This window comes from Brassica oleracea, chromosome C5, assembly GCF_000695525.1.
Source record: "Brassica oleracea var. oleracea cultivar TO1000 chromosome C5, BOL, whole genome shotgun sequence".
Lineage (NCBI taxonomy): Eukaryota > Viridiplantae > Streptophyta > Magnoliopsida > Brassicales > Brassicaceae > Brassica > Brassica oleracea.
In genome coordinates this window covers 29368168-29383470 of record NC_027752.1, presented here as the reverse complement: position 1 = coordinate 29383470, position 15303 = coordinate 29368168, and the positions used below count along the sequence as shown (strand labels likewise).

At 32.9% G+C, this 15303-nt stretch overlaps 1 protein-coding gene across 1 annotated transcript; it reads left to right on the top strand.

Annotated features, from left to right (window-relative positions):
• Positions 1–3363: 3363 nt before the first annotated feature.
• LOC106344936 lies at positions 3364–10258 on the top strand. The gene is made up of 3 exons (XM_013784227.1): positions 3364–3865; positions 3968–4118; positions 10252–10258. Exons 1-3 carry the CDS (start codon positions 3364–3366, stop codon positions 10256–10258), a joined length of 660 nt encoding a protein of 219 aa, XP_013639681.1.
• Positions 10259–15303: the final 5045 nt, after the last annotated feature.

Genomic DNA, 15303 nt, shown 5'->3' with positions numbered 1-15303 from the left:
TCAGTTGGAACTGTCGGGGATTGAGGAGCAACCTGACAGTTCGACGCCTGGAGGAGATGTGTCGTGAACATCTCCCGGATTTTTTGTTTCTCCTAGAGACTAAAAACTCTAGTGATCACGTTCTGAAACTCCGTATTTCGTTGGGTTATGACCATTGCTACTTGGTGGATCCAGTGGGACTTAGTGGAGGTTTGGCGCTATTTTGGAAAGAGAAGTATGATGTCAAGGTTCTTTCTGCTTCAGCGAGAATCATTGATGCTGAAGTTAAACTTGGAGTACAAGTTTTTTATGTCTTTTGTTTATGGTGATCCCATACGTCAACCGCGGGGGGTTGGTGTGGGAGGAGCTTAAACTCATTGGATTGAATAAGAGTGGTGGGTGGTTTCTTGCTGGAGACTTTAATGAGTTGATGAATAACACAGAAAAGGTTGGAGGTCCTCCGAGACAAGAAAGCTCTTTCTTTGACTTCAGAGCTATGGCTAGAAACTGTAGACTTAAAGAAGTTCCAAGTTCAGGGAATCGGCTCTCTTGGGGTGGAGTAAAGGAGATCATGAGTAATGGGCTGAAAGAGAAAGTATGGGTACAATGCCGCTTGGATAGAGCTTTTGGTAACGCTGAATGGTTCAAGCTCTTTCCTCAATCTCACACAGTGTACCTGGAAAAGACCGGGTCTGATTATAGACCTATATTTACAAGTCTAGCTAACGCCGGCCAGAGGAGAACATGAAGATTCATGTTTGACAAGCGCTGGTGCAAGAAACAGGGGGTGACAGAGGTAATTCGACGAGGATGGTATAACAATGCTATCTCAGTGCAAGGCTCGGTATCTGAAAGAATTAAAGCTTACAGACAGGAGTTATGCAAGTGGAAAAGGCATGCGAATGTGAACTCCAATATAAACATAAAGAGGCTAAGGTGGAAACTTGAAATGGAGGAAAGCAAAATATCTCCTAACCTCGCTTCTCTCCCTTCTTTACGTTTGGAATTGGAGAAAGCTTATGATGAGGAAGAGACCTTTTGGAAGCAAAAATGCAAGAATTCTTGGCTGCAAGTTGGAGACAAAAATACAAAGGTATTTCATGGATGGGTGGAATCGAGGAGAATGAAGAACAAGATTCATTATCTCATTGATAACCATGGGACTGAACATTTCTCAGAAGACGCGATGGGAGAGGTGGCTGTGGCTTATTTTAAAGATCTCTTTCACTCGAATGGTTCAGCAGACACATCTGAACTCCTTGACGGCATGGCTCCTAGAGTCACTGAGCGCATGAACAGGAATCTCATCAAACCCATCTCGGATGCTGAAATCAAAAAGGCAGTCAAGGCTATAAAGAGTGACAGCACCCCTGAAGTCGACGGCATGACTGGGCTTTTCTTTCAAAACTTCTGGAACATAGTTGGCAATCATGTCACCCAGGAGGTTCGAAGGTTCTTGATTCTGGACAACTCCCATCTGACTGGAACTACACTGAGCTATGTCTATTACCTAAATTCCAGAACCCGAATCAAATGAAGGATCTGAGACCGATCAGCCTCTGTTCGGTGGTTTATAAAATTGTTTCTAAAGTGTTGTGCGAGCGGTTGAAGGTGGTTCTTCCTCACATTGTCTCACCAACACAAGGACATTTCGTTGAGGGAAGATTGATCTCTGATAATCTCTTGATTGCACATGAGATGGTGCATGGCCTGAGAACGAATCCATTGTGTAAATCAAATTTCATTGCCATCAAAACAGATATGTTCAAGGCTTATGATAGAGTGGAATGGGATTTCTTGGAAGCTTTGTTTCTCAAGTTGGGCTTTCATACGAAATGGGTTTCTTGGATCATGATATGTGTCTGCTCTGTCTCGTACTCCGTCTTGCTCAATGGACAATCTTATGGACATTTCATGCCTAAACGAGGTATCAGACAGGGAGATCCTCTCTCTCCTTTTCTTTTCATCTTGTGTGCTGAGGCCTTAGTGCATACAATGAGTCAGGTAGAGCAAATTGGTTCGATCACAGGAATGAAAATCGCACCAGGCTGTCCATCGGTTCAGCATCTCTTGTTTGCTGACGATAGTTTCTTCATGTGTCGTGCAACATTGACTGAATGTGCGGAGTTTCTGCGTCGGCTGAAACTATATGGAGACTCTTCAGGACAAATGATTAACTTCCAAAAGTCAGCTATTACCTTTGGAGCAGGCATTGATCCAATAATGAGACGTCTCCTGGCTGAATTTTTAAGTATTGACTAGGAAGATGATGATGGCAAATACCTTGGTCTTCCAGAGTGCTTCAGTGGTTCCAAACAACAGCTGCTGGCCTTCATTGGAGAAAAGATGAGTAAGAGACTCAAAGGTTGGTTTGCTAAAAAGCTATCATTTGGAGGCAAGGAAATTCTTTTGAAGTCTATAGCAATGGCTCTCCTTGTCTATGTCATGTTATGTTTCAGACTAGCAAAGCATCATTGTCAAAAACTTATGAGTGCTATGACAAGTTTCTGGTGGGATGAGAATGGTGAGAAGAAAAAAGATTCATTGGGTCTCTTGGAAGAAGCTGTGTATATCTAAAGAGAATGGTGGGTTGGGATTCCGGGATATCGAGGACTTTAATCAGGCTCTCCTTGCTAAGCAGGCGTGGAGAATACTTAACGATCCAAACAGCCTAATATCTCGAATCTATAAAGGAAGATACTTCACAAGGTCAAGCTTTCTGAAATGTGGTAAAGGCTTTAGACCTTCTTACGCGTGGAGAAGCATAATTTTTGGGAGAGAATTGCTCAACTGAGGTCTTGTCAAGTCCATTGGGAATGGAAGCTCAACATACGTATGGTCTCATAACTGGATTATGGATGACGGCCCTAGAAGACCTATCAACAAACAAAGAGACACTGATGTGAACCTACGTGTTGCATCTTTAATGGGGAGTGATGGGCAATGGGAGGAGAACAAGCTCCAGCTTCTGTTTCCGGTCAATGAGGTCAATCGAATCCTTCAAATGCAGATTGGAAACGTTGCTGATAAGGACATATGGGTGTATACACCACAAGGATTTTATACAGTGAAAAGTGGTTATGCCTTGGCGTCGAAGTTGAAAGAGTCTGAAGCTGTACGTGAAATGGAGTCATCACCAGGTGTTCTGGAACTCAAAAGACTCATTTGGAAAGTTCCAACGCTTCCAAAGATACGGAACTTCCTATGGTGAGCTGCGTCTGGTGCTCTCGCAGTGACAAAGAGGCTGAACTCTTGAGGTTTAAATTTAGACACAAGTTGCAAAATCTGCAAGTCTGCAGTAGAAAATATTGAGCTTGTGCTTTTAAATGCACGATGGCACAAGAAGCGTGGTCCATTGCAGGATTCTAGCCTCTCCCTTTTCAAATGCAGCTCTCCTTGCTGGAATTACTTACTGCTTATATTCAGAAGGTGTCCGACGAGACTGTTCCGTTAGCGCAGAGACAAGCCATCCCCTGGATTCTTTGGACGATCTGGAAAAACAGGAACATGATCCTGTATGCTGATACACAGGAGTCTCTGATCATTCAAATTCAAAAGGCGGTTGAAGAGGCCCGTCTTTGGAAGGAGTTGAATATGCAGCAACAAACTCCTGAGATTCTACACGGTCTGAATGAAGAAACGAAGAAATGGGATCCACCTTTACCAGGTTATGTGAAATGCAACATCCATGCAAATTGGAGAAACGCAAAGCTTCATAGTGGAGTGGCTTTCATTGTTCGTGATCAGAGTGGCATTGTCCTCCACCATGCCAGAGACGCTAACACTTTCTCTCCGAACAGAGCAACTGCTGAGCTTCGATGTCTGGTATGGACCTTACAGAGTTTGAAGGATCTGGGCTATCAGGATGTTGTGATTGGTTCAGATTTTTGAGAGATCGTTGAAGCAATAAAGAAGCCCTTAGACTGGCCCCTATTCAGAGTGCTCCTTCAAAAGATAGACACATTATGTGTTCTTTTCCGTTCGATAGCCTTTGAATTAGAGTCGTATTCTTCAAATCAGATTGCAAGAGAGATTGCAAAGAGTGTCCTTCGAGATGGCCGTTTCCAATCTTATTTGGCCTTAGGAGGACCAGCTTGGCTTCACCAAAGGATTTTAAGGGAAGCATTGTTGAACAGCTCGTATATCTTATTTAAGGTTGAGCTTTTTGCTTTGTTTCCTTTTCTACTTTGTAATCGTGAGATTGTTTCCCTCCATGCCTTTACCTTTCTAATGAAGAAGTTAAAAAAAAAAACAGAATATTTGTATTTTATTTATATATTTTAAAATTGATTATTTTGTGGTTTTTATTTTTTATTTATTAGATAATGAGAATATAACTATAGATGTGTAAAAAAATATTATGCTATAAGTTTTTTAAATGAATAAACTAATTCCAAATATTATTGAAATTATGAAAAATGATACTAAAGAAATTATGGACACTCTCTGATTTTATTCACATGTTTTTCGTATATGTTTATTAGATTAATTACAAAACGTTTATAATCAAAGTCTGAAATTGAAAATATATATTTTTATTTATTTTTATGAAAGAATGTAAAAGTTGAAGATATTAAGGGGTAAGCTTAATTAAATTATATAATACAAGATAAGAGCTTGTTGCGTTGCAACGAGTTTTGTTTGATGTTTTAATTTAATAAAACCCATAAAATAATAAATCATTTTATTATAGTATTATGATTGTTTTTTTTTTTGCATATGTTGTTTGAGATTTATTTTATAATTAAAACTCGTTTTCACCTATAAGTTCAAATTAATATTTATATTTTATAATCATGGTGCGTAGATGAGTTGTTATGAACTTTATACCAAGGATAAGAGAAAATACTATACATAAACATTTAAACTGAATACAAACCGAAACAAGAAATGAAAAATAAAAAGAGATGAAAGTTAAATACACCAATCGAATCAATGACAAAATTATACATGTTCTTATGTACTAATTTAATGTTTTCTTAAATAAGTCTCTAAAATTTTATTTTGCTAGGATTTTTTAAAAAAGGAACACATTCTATTTTATAAATCTCCTTTTATTTACAATTAAAAAATTAAAAAAATAATATTATATACTCTTTCACAATTTTGTTTAAAATTAAAAAAAAAATTACTGTCATATAACATATTACAATTATTTTCTCTTTAGAATTTCAGAAAAACAAAATATTGCTATCAAATAATAATTTTTAGTTATTAATAAATAATTTTAAAATTGCTATTTTTACAATTCGTATTAATACTAATTTTACACTTCTTTTGTTAATTAAATAATTCTTAGTATCATGTTCATCATCAAACACTCTCTTAAAAATATGATCAAATAAATTTTTACAATTCTCTTTTGGTTAGGACTTAAAAATATCATACAAATTTCTTCTCTTTAGTTTTTTTTTTATAAAAAATGAAAAGAACTATTAAATATTATTTTACAGTTTTGTTGGATTTTAGAACATTAAATTAATATTACATAATCTTTTACAATTATATTTTATCTAGGATTTTAAAAAATAAAATTTCTATCAAATAACTATTTCCAGTTAATATTAACCATTTCTAAAAGTTGCAATTTTAAAAATTTGTTTTTTCAATATCATTAATATTTTTACAATTTTTCTTGTTAATTAAATAATTTTTACTATCATGTTTATCATTAAATTTTTGAAGTAAAAATTACTATTAAACAAAATTTTAAAATTTTCTCTGGTCACGATTTAAAAAAAAAAAGAAAAATTAAGATTCTTAATTGGTTAAGATTAGAAAAAAAAATTATTTTAGAGATCTCTTTTATTTAAGATTTTAGGAAAAGAACAAGTTATTTTCAAATAATGAAAGTTTTTATTGACACATTCACAATCTAATTTTTTAATTGACACATATCACAATCATATTAGGTGAAATATTTGAAATTAATTTTGGTTTATATTTTTTAACACAAAATTATTAAAAATTAAATTTAGTTAATTATAATATAAATATGATTATTTTCACGTTTTCATTTTATTTAGACTTTTAAAAAGAAAATTAATTATTTATTTCTTTTACATTTTAATACAACTATTTTAGTTTTAATAGAAAATTATGTTTAATTATATATATATTTTGTCTTATACATACAAACATATATTTATCATATTTACACATACTCATGTACGACAATAACATCAAAATTAAAAGTTATTCTACCATCATAAGATGTATAATAAGGATAATAAAAAGTTGAGTTGATGACAAAAAAAAAAAAAAAAGTTGAGTTTTATCAAGAAATTAAAAGAAAATACTCAGGTAAATACTTTTCAGGTAAATACTATTGTGTTTTGTAAAAATAATATGTGCAAGCTTAAACCTAAATAAAGATGTGAAATATTTATAGATATTTTTTGTCATAATTTTTTAATATACAATTATCTATTAAAAAAGGAAAGTTATTTACTTATAAGAAAATAATAAGAGTACTTTTACAATTTTATTTTAATTGTGCTCTTAAAAAGTAATATTATTTATATTCTTTTGTTTTTTGTTTTTTTAACATCGTACGGCTGATCTATTACTCAAGCTTGAGGTGGTATTGGGAACCAGACCGGAATATCAAGTAATATTATTTATTTTAAAGTTAGTTTTTATTCATGTTTTTATTAAAAAAATTATTGTACTTGTAGCATTTTACAATTCGTTTTTGTTTAACATTTTTTCTTAAAAGTTAATGTTTATCTTTTATAATTCTCTATCATTAGTATCTTTTGAAACAAACATTATAATAAAAATAATAATAAAAATAATCATAATAATAATAATAATAATAATAATATTAATCAGACTATTAAATAATATTTATAATTAATTTTTAAGAAAAATCATTTTTATTATTTTAGTATATATATTTTTGATTGTGATATAGTTTAACACATATCATATTTTTAAATATATGACTACCATGTATCACAATCATGTTAATTAGCAATTTTGAAGAACCAAGCTTAATATAATCTTTTATAATTATATTTTTATTAAAAGTTTAGAAAATAAAAATTATATTAAATAAATTGTTTTCAAATCTATTTTTTAGGATTTTGAAAAAGAAAAATTTCTAAAAAGATTACTACTAAATATTTTTAAAAATTGTTTTTACTATTAAATAATTTTTAAAAGTAGTTTTTTCAAAACATGTCATTATTTATTTAAACACATGTCACAATATTAGAAAAAAAATTATTATCAAATAATCTTTTGCAATTATCTTTTGAATAGGATTTAAAAAAAGGAAAATTACTATTAAATAATATATATATATATATATATATATATAATGAGATTTTAATAAAATTCGTTTTTGTTAATATCTTAGTATATATATTTTTAATTATGAGATAGATTAACACATGTCACAATCTTAAATATATAATGTCTATGTATCGCGATCATATTAATTAGCAACTTTGAAGAACCAAACTTTATATAATAAGATCATTTATTGATAAGCTAGATTATAGGAAATTGTTTGGACTAAAAGAGGAATGAATTCAATTTTTTTTTTAAAAGTGATCATTTTTAATCATAATTAAAAAGTATCTGCACACCTTGTTTGGTATATTAATGCTCAAATTATTTTAGAAAATAATTTACTTCTTAAAAAAGACAAACATTAATTAAAGATTGATTTAATTAATTTTTAATGGAATTTAAATATTGTGCAAGTTTAAGGATTAGTTTATATTTGTACTAGTGTTTTAACAGATTAGATATAAAATTAATATATATAAATTATTTTTTCATGGTCTTATAGTTGTTTAACTAATCAATATATCTTTATTGTTTTTTCGGTTTATTAATTAGTTATTTTAGGTTTATGTTTTAACATTAATTATTTTGGAAATAAATTTTGGTATATTTTATGGTTTTTAATTTGAAAATGTAGTAAGTTCTAAAAGTTTGGATTATGTAGTTTTTCATTGATATTTAAAATGTAATTAATTAGTTGTTTTAGTTTAGGATCAAATTAGGAAATGATTTATTAAATTAGGAAAAGACGAAAAAATCTTAAATTTAGGGTTATAAATTATTCAGCGGCATTTACTTGTAAATAAATATTAGTTTTAAAAGTTATTTTTATTGTACTTCAATTTTAATAAGATAGATGATAATTCTGATGATGATTTGTTGTAACTTTCTATAAAATATTTTTGTCATTTTGTATATATATACGGTTAAAATTAGTTAAAATAAATCTTAAAAAGCTGTAAGACCGTTAAAAATGAATACAAAAATACATAACCACTAGTTTTTTTGCCCGTACGTGTGAGCTTAATCGTTTTACAAATATTTATTACTTTATATTTTATTAATTGAAAAACCATCATGATAACTTATTATTTATGTTTTCAAAAAAATTAGATCAAACATCAAATTATATATATATATATATATATATATATATATATATGCATTAAAAAAATTCATTAAAATATATATGTTTATTATTGTGTTGAAATTGTAACAGAAAACATTTACATATTAAAAATATTTTAGAAAATATATTTATACAAAATTTTTTTAGTTGATTAATATTCAATTATAAATTGTTTATATGTTATTTTATAACTTTAATAATTGAAAAAAAAATTTAAGATAACAACACAATGTATAATAATTAGAGAAATTCCCTAGGATAGCTCTTTTTAAGTTTTTGTCACAAAAATAGCATTCTATGAAAAAAATTACCAAAATAAATTTTATTAAAGGGTAAAAATATCTAGGGTTAACTAATCTAGAATTAGGGTTTAGAGTTAAGGGGTGGCGCTTTGGGGATAGGGTTTCAAATGTTAAAAAATAAAAAAAAAATTAAAATTAAAATTTTAAAATAAAAAAGGTCTATTTTGGTCATTTTCTTTCTTGAGAGTTATTTTGTGACAAAAACTTAAAAATAGCTATCTGAAAGAATTTCCCTAATAATTATTCTTATTTATAAAATTCGAATATCATTAATAAAAAATCGTTTTAATTATATAATTAATTATATATATAATTTATTAATGGTAACATTGACTTTAACCACTTAATTATTTTAAATTGTTTTATATCTTATTTTTATCTTTTATAATTGAAAATATGTTTTAATAATATTATTACTAAAAATTTGTTTTTGATTATATAGTTAATTAAAGATCAAAATTCTTTAAGATTATGTGTATAAGATTATATAATTAATTATAGATCAGAGTAATCTTATAAGATTATATAATTAATTATAAGATTACTTTGCAAATAATGGTATAGATAGATAGATTTATTCGAAAAAAAAATTGAATGAAAATAATGATTTGGTGCAAAAATAAATAAGGTTTCGTTATAATTTCCTAAAATTAAATTAACAAGAATCCGATGAAATAGGCTAAACAAATTTTTTGTTGTCAATAATAACTATACTAATTTAAACTAAACTCGATTCATAAAATATAATCGAGAATACAAAATCAACATAAGACACAGAAAAATTTGAAGCACTACCATGCTAATTTTTCCGCATCTGTATTTAGCTAATACATATTTGAATCACAAGGGTAAATTTAACAATGATTCCTAGGTTCGATTTCCCTCAGAAACTAAATTATTATTACTCGGCCCAAGTGGATTACACGGTGGATCGTAACATATGATCGATTCGCTTTCTGGTATTAGTCGGAAGATATTCCAAACTCGGATCAGGTAGTATGGTAGTTAATCCATTATGTAGCATTAAGTGTGTTCTTTCCGGGACCGACCGGATCAGCCAGGTTTATCAAAAAAAATTTTTTAACAATGATAGGTAATTATTAAGGAGTTTATAAATTAAAAAGATACTCGAAAGTGGAAGGCACAATTAATAATCCCAGACAAATTAAGTGGACATATAATAGGACTAAGAAACATCTCGTCACTTAATTGCCGTAGTTTTAATTTGATCAAATCTTGCTTTATATAGTGATTAAAACATATTATCATAATTATGTTTTTAACTGTCTTTACAAATTTTCAAAAACGGTGGCAGAGATTGTGACATTGCTAAACTTTTTGAACATCCTTTGTTCCGCTATATATATTAATCCACCGAAAACATGGCATAAATCGATTAATTGTCAGATAGTTACCCTTTTCCCTTAATACACAAACAGTTTACAAATGGTACCTTCTGATGTCCAAAAGACATTAATTTATTTGAAAAAACAAACTATTACGTTATGCAAATTTTGACTCATATTAAATTGGTGATTTATGTAGGTATTGAATAATCCAAAAATATCAAATACTTGCTTTTTTATTTACATAAATGTATGAGTATTACAGTTTCAAAAAAAAAAGTATCTTTAAATCTGAAATACATAATCTTATTTTTAAAATTAAATGGTGCAGGGGAGAAACCAAAGTTCTGGTTAATAGCAATTGTAAAATTGTTGATAGGCAAATCAAAATGACGGATGAAATAAGCAGTTATTGATTTCAAATCTGAAATACATAATCAGATATTACGATATCTCCTTATTAAAGTAGATATTCTCCAAATATTGTATATTTCCTTTTCTCTGTTATCTAGGTTACTTGACCTAAAACTCTTGTAATATAAAAGACGACTCATGTAAACGTGAATAAACACAAGGTTCATATCAAGTTTGGCATGATATCAGAGCCACACCCTAATTGATCCTAAGACTGCAAATCGTTTCTCTTTGATCTTCTTCTCTAATGGTGACTTCCACCGAATCCTCTCAATCAAACAAAGATGAGATCTCCTCATCACCTTTCTATTTGCATCCATCGGATCATCCTCATCACGTCCTTACTCCAATTCTTTTGAATGGAGACAAATATGAACGATGGGCAAAACTTGCAAGGAACAATCTTCGAGCCAAGCAGAAACTTGGTTTCATAGACGGAACTATTAAACAACCATCAGTTGAGTCGAAAGATTACAACAGATGGGTTACCGTCAACTCTATGTTAATCGGGTGGCTATACGCAAGTATTGAACCCAAAATTCATCATGCTATCTCTGTGGTGGAAAATTCTCAAGTTATGTGGGAGAGCTTCAAAACTCGATTCTCAGCAGGTAATGCTCCTCGAGTGCATGAATTAAAAGCTGACATCATCGCATGCCGTCAAGAAGGACAAGACATTGCATCTTATTTCGGCAAACTCAAAGTTATCTGGGATGACCTTGATGATTATGAACCTGCACTCGGGTGTTGTTGCAACAAAATCGACTGCTCCATCCTTCTCTCTCACAACAAGAGGTGTGATCATGAAACGATACATCAGTTTCTCATGGGTTTAGATGCTTCAAGATTTGGTACCACTCGCACAAATCTGTTGGGACGTCTCACTCGGGAAAAATACCTCACTGTTGATCAAATTTATTCGGAACTCGTCGCAGAAGAAAGACATCTCAGTGTTTCCAGAAGCAAAGAAGAGCGCATCAACGCAGTTAGTTTTGCTGTTCAAACTGGGGTGACTGCGATAAATTCAGTGGGTCGAGGTCGAAATAATCTACTATGCACACATTGCGGTCGCACCAACCACACAGTCGACACATGTTTTGCAAAACATGGATACCCAGACGGCTGGTTTGACTCGCAGAATGAAGGCAGAGGACGTGGTCGTGGCAGAGGAGGCCGCGGCAGAGGACGTTCAGCTCCACCTCGAGCTAATAATGCTCAGGTTACAACCTCAGCAACAGAATATCCAAATATTCCTGGTGTTAGCAAAGAAGCATGGTCAGCGATAGTAAACTTGCTAAAACCTGACAACTCATCTCCCTCCGAAAAACTGTCTGGTAATGTCGATTTTCTCTTAGACTCGGTAGCATCACATCACATGACTGGTGATGAGGATCTCCTAACAAATCTTCGTGATATATCTCGTTGCATTGTTGTGTTACCAAATGGTAAACACTCGTTCGCCACAAAAGAAGGATCAATTCATCTCGGAGGCGATACGATTTTGAGTCGTGTCCTTTATGTTCCTGATTTGGCATGCACACTTATATCACTAGCTCGTTTACTGAAAGAGCTCTCTTGTTTTGCTATATTCACTGACAAGTTTTGCGTTATACATAACCGTTCTTCGAAGATGCCGATTGGAGCAGGTGAAGAAGAGAACGGGGTTTATCATCTTCGCGGGGTTGTTCAGGCACGAGCAAACAAAGCTTCATCAGTGGCAGAAGCAGTTTTGTGGCATCAACGCTTAGGACATCCCAGCAAGAAAGTGTTGTCTCTGTTTTTGTCTACCTTAGAGGGTTTTAATGTTAAAGATTTTGATTTTACGGAGCTTTGTGATGTTTGCATTCAAGCAAAACAAACTCGAGATTCTTTTACCAATAGTACTAATAAAGAAGCCGAGTGTTTTTCTTTAATTTATTGCGACGTTTGGGGACCCTACAGCATTCCATCTTCTTGTGGTGCTTACTATTTTCTTACCATCGTAGACGACCACTCCAGGGCTGTATGGACACACCTCTTACTTGCAAAGAGCGAAGTTGCCTCGGTCCTTAAGAATTTTTTTTCAATGACCGAACGCCAGTTTGGAAAGAAGGTACAAATGGTTCGCAGTGACAATGGAACCGAGTTCACATGCATGAAATTTTATTTCGCTGCTAATGGTATTCTTCATTAAACCTCCTGTGTTGGGACACCTCAACAAAATGGAAGAGCAAAACGCAAACATAGACAAATTTTAAATATGGCAAGGGCTCTTCTCTTTCAAAGTAATTTACCTGCAAAGTTTTGGGGTGAAAGTATTCTTACCGCTGCGTATCTCATTAACCGTACTCCTACACCTCTCCTTGATGTAAAATCACCTTATGAAGTTCTTTACAAGTCCTTACCACATCACTCCAGTCTTCGCATATTTGGGAGCTTATGTTTTGCAAAGCGTCAAACGGCACGGACAAACAAGTTTGATGCACGAAGTAAGCGTTGTGTGTTCCTCGGGTATCCGCAAGGACAAAAAGGGTGAAAGGTCCTTGATCTTGAAACAAACTCTATATTTTTTTCTAGAGATGTTATTTTTAAAGAGACATTTTTTCCGTATGCGTCAAAAGAGTCAGACATGAGTTCGTCATCTCCATCTCCAGAAATTGTTTCTCAACCATCTCCACCGAATCCTATTATAATAGACGAGTTTTCTCACTCGCCACCTTCACCTGATATTGATTTCAGGGGGAGCTCTGCAGACACGACTATTACCTCTCCTCCGATGGCCACTACCACGATGGAAAGTAATGCCCCCACGGAAACATCACCTAATGAATCTCATGTAAATACAGTTCCAGCTGCTCCAGTAGTCCCAGTTGCTCCTATAACAGAAGAACTAGGTCGAGGCATGAGACAAAAGGAACCGTCAACACGTCTTAAGCCTTACGTTACCTACTCTGCCTCCTGCGAAATCAACCATGTTCTCGACGACACAAGCTCTGCATCGGCCTCTTCAGGTACATGTCTTTATCCTATCGCTAACTTTGTCAATTGTGAACGGTTTTCCAGTAAACATGCAGCGTTTTTAGCTAATATTACCCTCAATACGGAACCACTTTATTTCAAAAATGCTGTTCAGTTTGAAGTCTGGCGAAAATCAATGGGCTATGAAGTTGATGCACTTGAGATAAATCACACTTGGTCGCTTACTAAACTTCCTCCTGGAAAGAAAGCTCTTACATCCAAATGGGTTTACAAGATTAAATACAATGCTGACGGAACTATAGAGCGCCATAAATCCAGGCTGGTAGTCATGGGAAATCATCAAGAATAAGGAATCGATTATGATGAAACGTTTGCTCCCGTTGTCAAGATGAATACAATTCGAATTCTTCTTGAAGTTGCTGCTGATAAAAATTGGGAACTTCATCAAATGGATGTCCACAATGCTTTCTTACATGGTGATCTTGAAGAAGAAATTTACATGAAACCTCCACCTGGTTTTCAGCCTTCGGATCCTTCTCTTGTTTGTAAGCTACACAAGTCATTATATGGGTTACGCCAAGCACCTCGCTGTTGGTTTTCCAAACTCTCAACTGCGTTACTTAAATATGGATTTGTTCAGTGCCGGAAAGACTGTTCTTCACATACTCATATATGTTGATGATTTGGTCATCATTGGCAATGACTCTTCAATGATAACTCAGTTCAAAGACTATCTTCATTCTTGTTTCCGTATGAAAGATTTGGGTCAGCTCAAGTATTTTTTGGGCATTGAAGTCGCTCGTGGACCTGATGGCATATATCTCTCGCAAAGGAAATATTGTCTTGACATTATAGCTGAGTGTGGTCTAACGGGTTCTCGTCCATTTGATACACCAATCGAACAAAATCACCGGCTACCATCCGACAAAAGTCCTTTCTATTTAAATCCATCAAGATATAGGCGGTTGGTTGGTCGACTAGTCTACCTTGCTATAACTCGTCCAGAACTAAGTTATTGTGTTAATATCTTAGCTCAGTTCATGCAAGCTCCACGACAGGCTCATTGGGATGCAGCTTTGCGGGTTGTTCGATATCTTAAAGGCTGTTCGGGCCAAGGTGTGCTACTTTCATCTATCTCTGATCTTCAACTCACAGCCTACTGCGACTCTGACTGGGCATCATGTCCTACTTCAAGACAATCTCTCAGCTGCTATATAGTCCTTCTCGGCCACTCACCTGTTTCGTGGAAGACGAAAAAGCAAGATATAGTGTCGCTTTCTTCTGCCGAAGCAGAGTATCGAGCTATGACTGCCGCTGTTCAAGAACTTATGTGGATTAAAGAGCTTCTTGAATCAATCGGCATTTCTCACAAGACTCCCATGAAGCTTAACTGTGATAGTAAATATGCTTTGCATATTGCGGCAAATCCTGTCTTTCATGAGCGTACGAAACATATTGAGAAAGATTGTCATTTCATACGAGATGAAATCAAATCTGGCAACATTGTCACATCTCATGTCAGTACAACGAAACAACTTGCGGATTTACTCACTAAAGCTCTCGGACGACATCAATTTTCTTATTTATTTGGCAAGTTAGGCGTTTGTGACTCCACGCTCCAACTTGAGAGAGAGTATTACGATATCTCCTTATCAAAGTAGATATTCTCCAAATATTGTATATTTCATTTTCTCTGTTATCTAGGTTACTTGACATAAAACTCTTGTAATATAAAAGATGACTCATGTAAACGTGAATAAACACAAGGTTCATAGTTTGGCATCAGAAAACAATAAAACAAATTATTTCATTTTCTTTAGCTATTCACGACTAGCGATTGAATAAGTGAATATTTGCTTAACTTTTTAGCAAAAAGGTC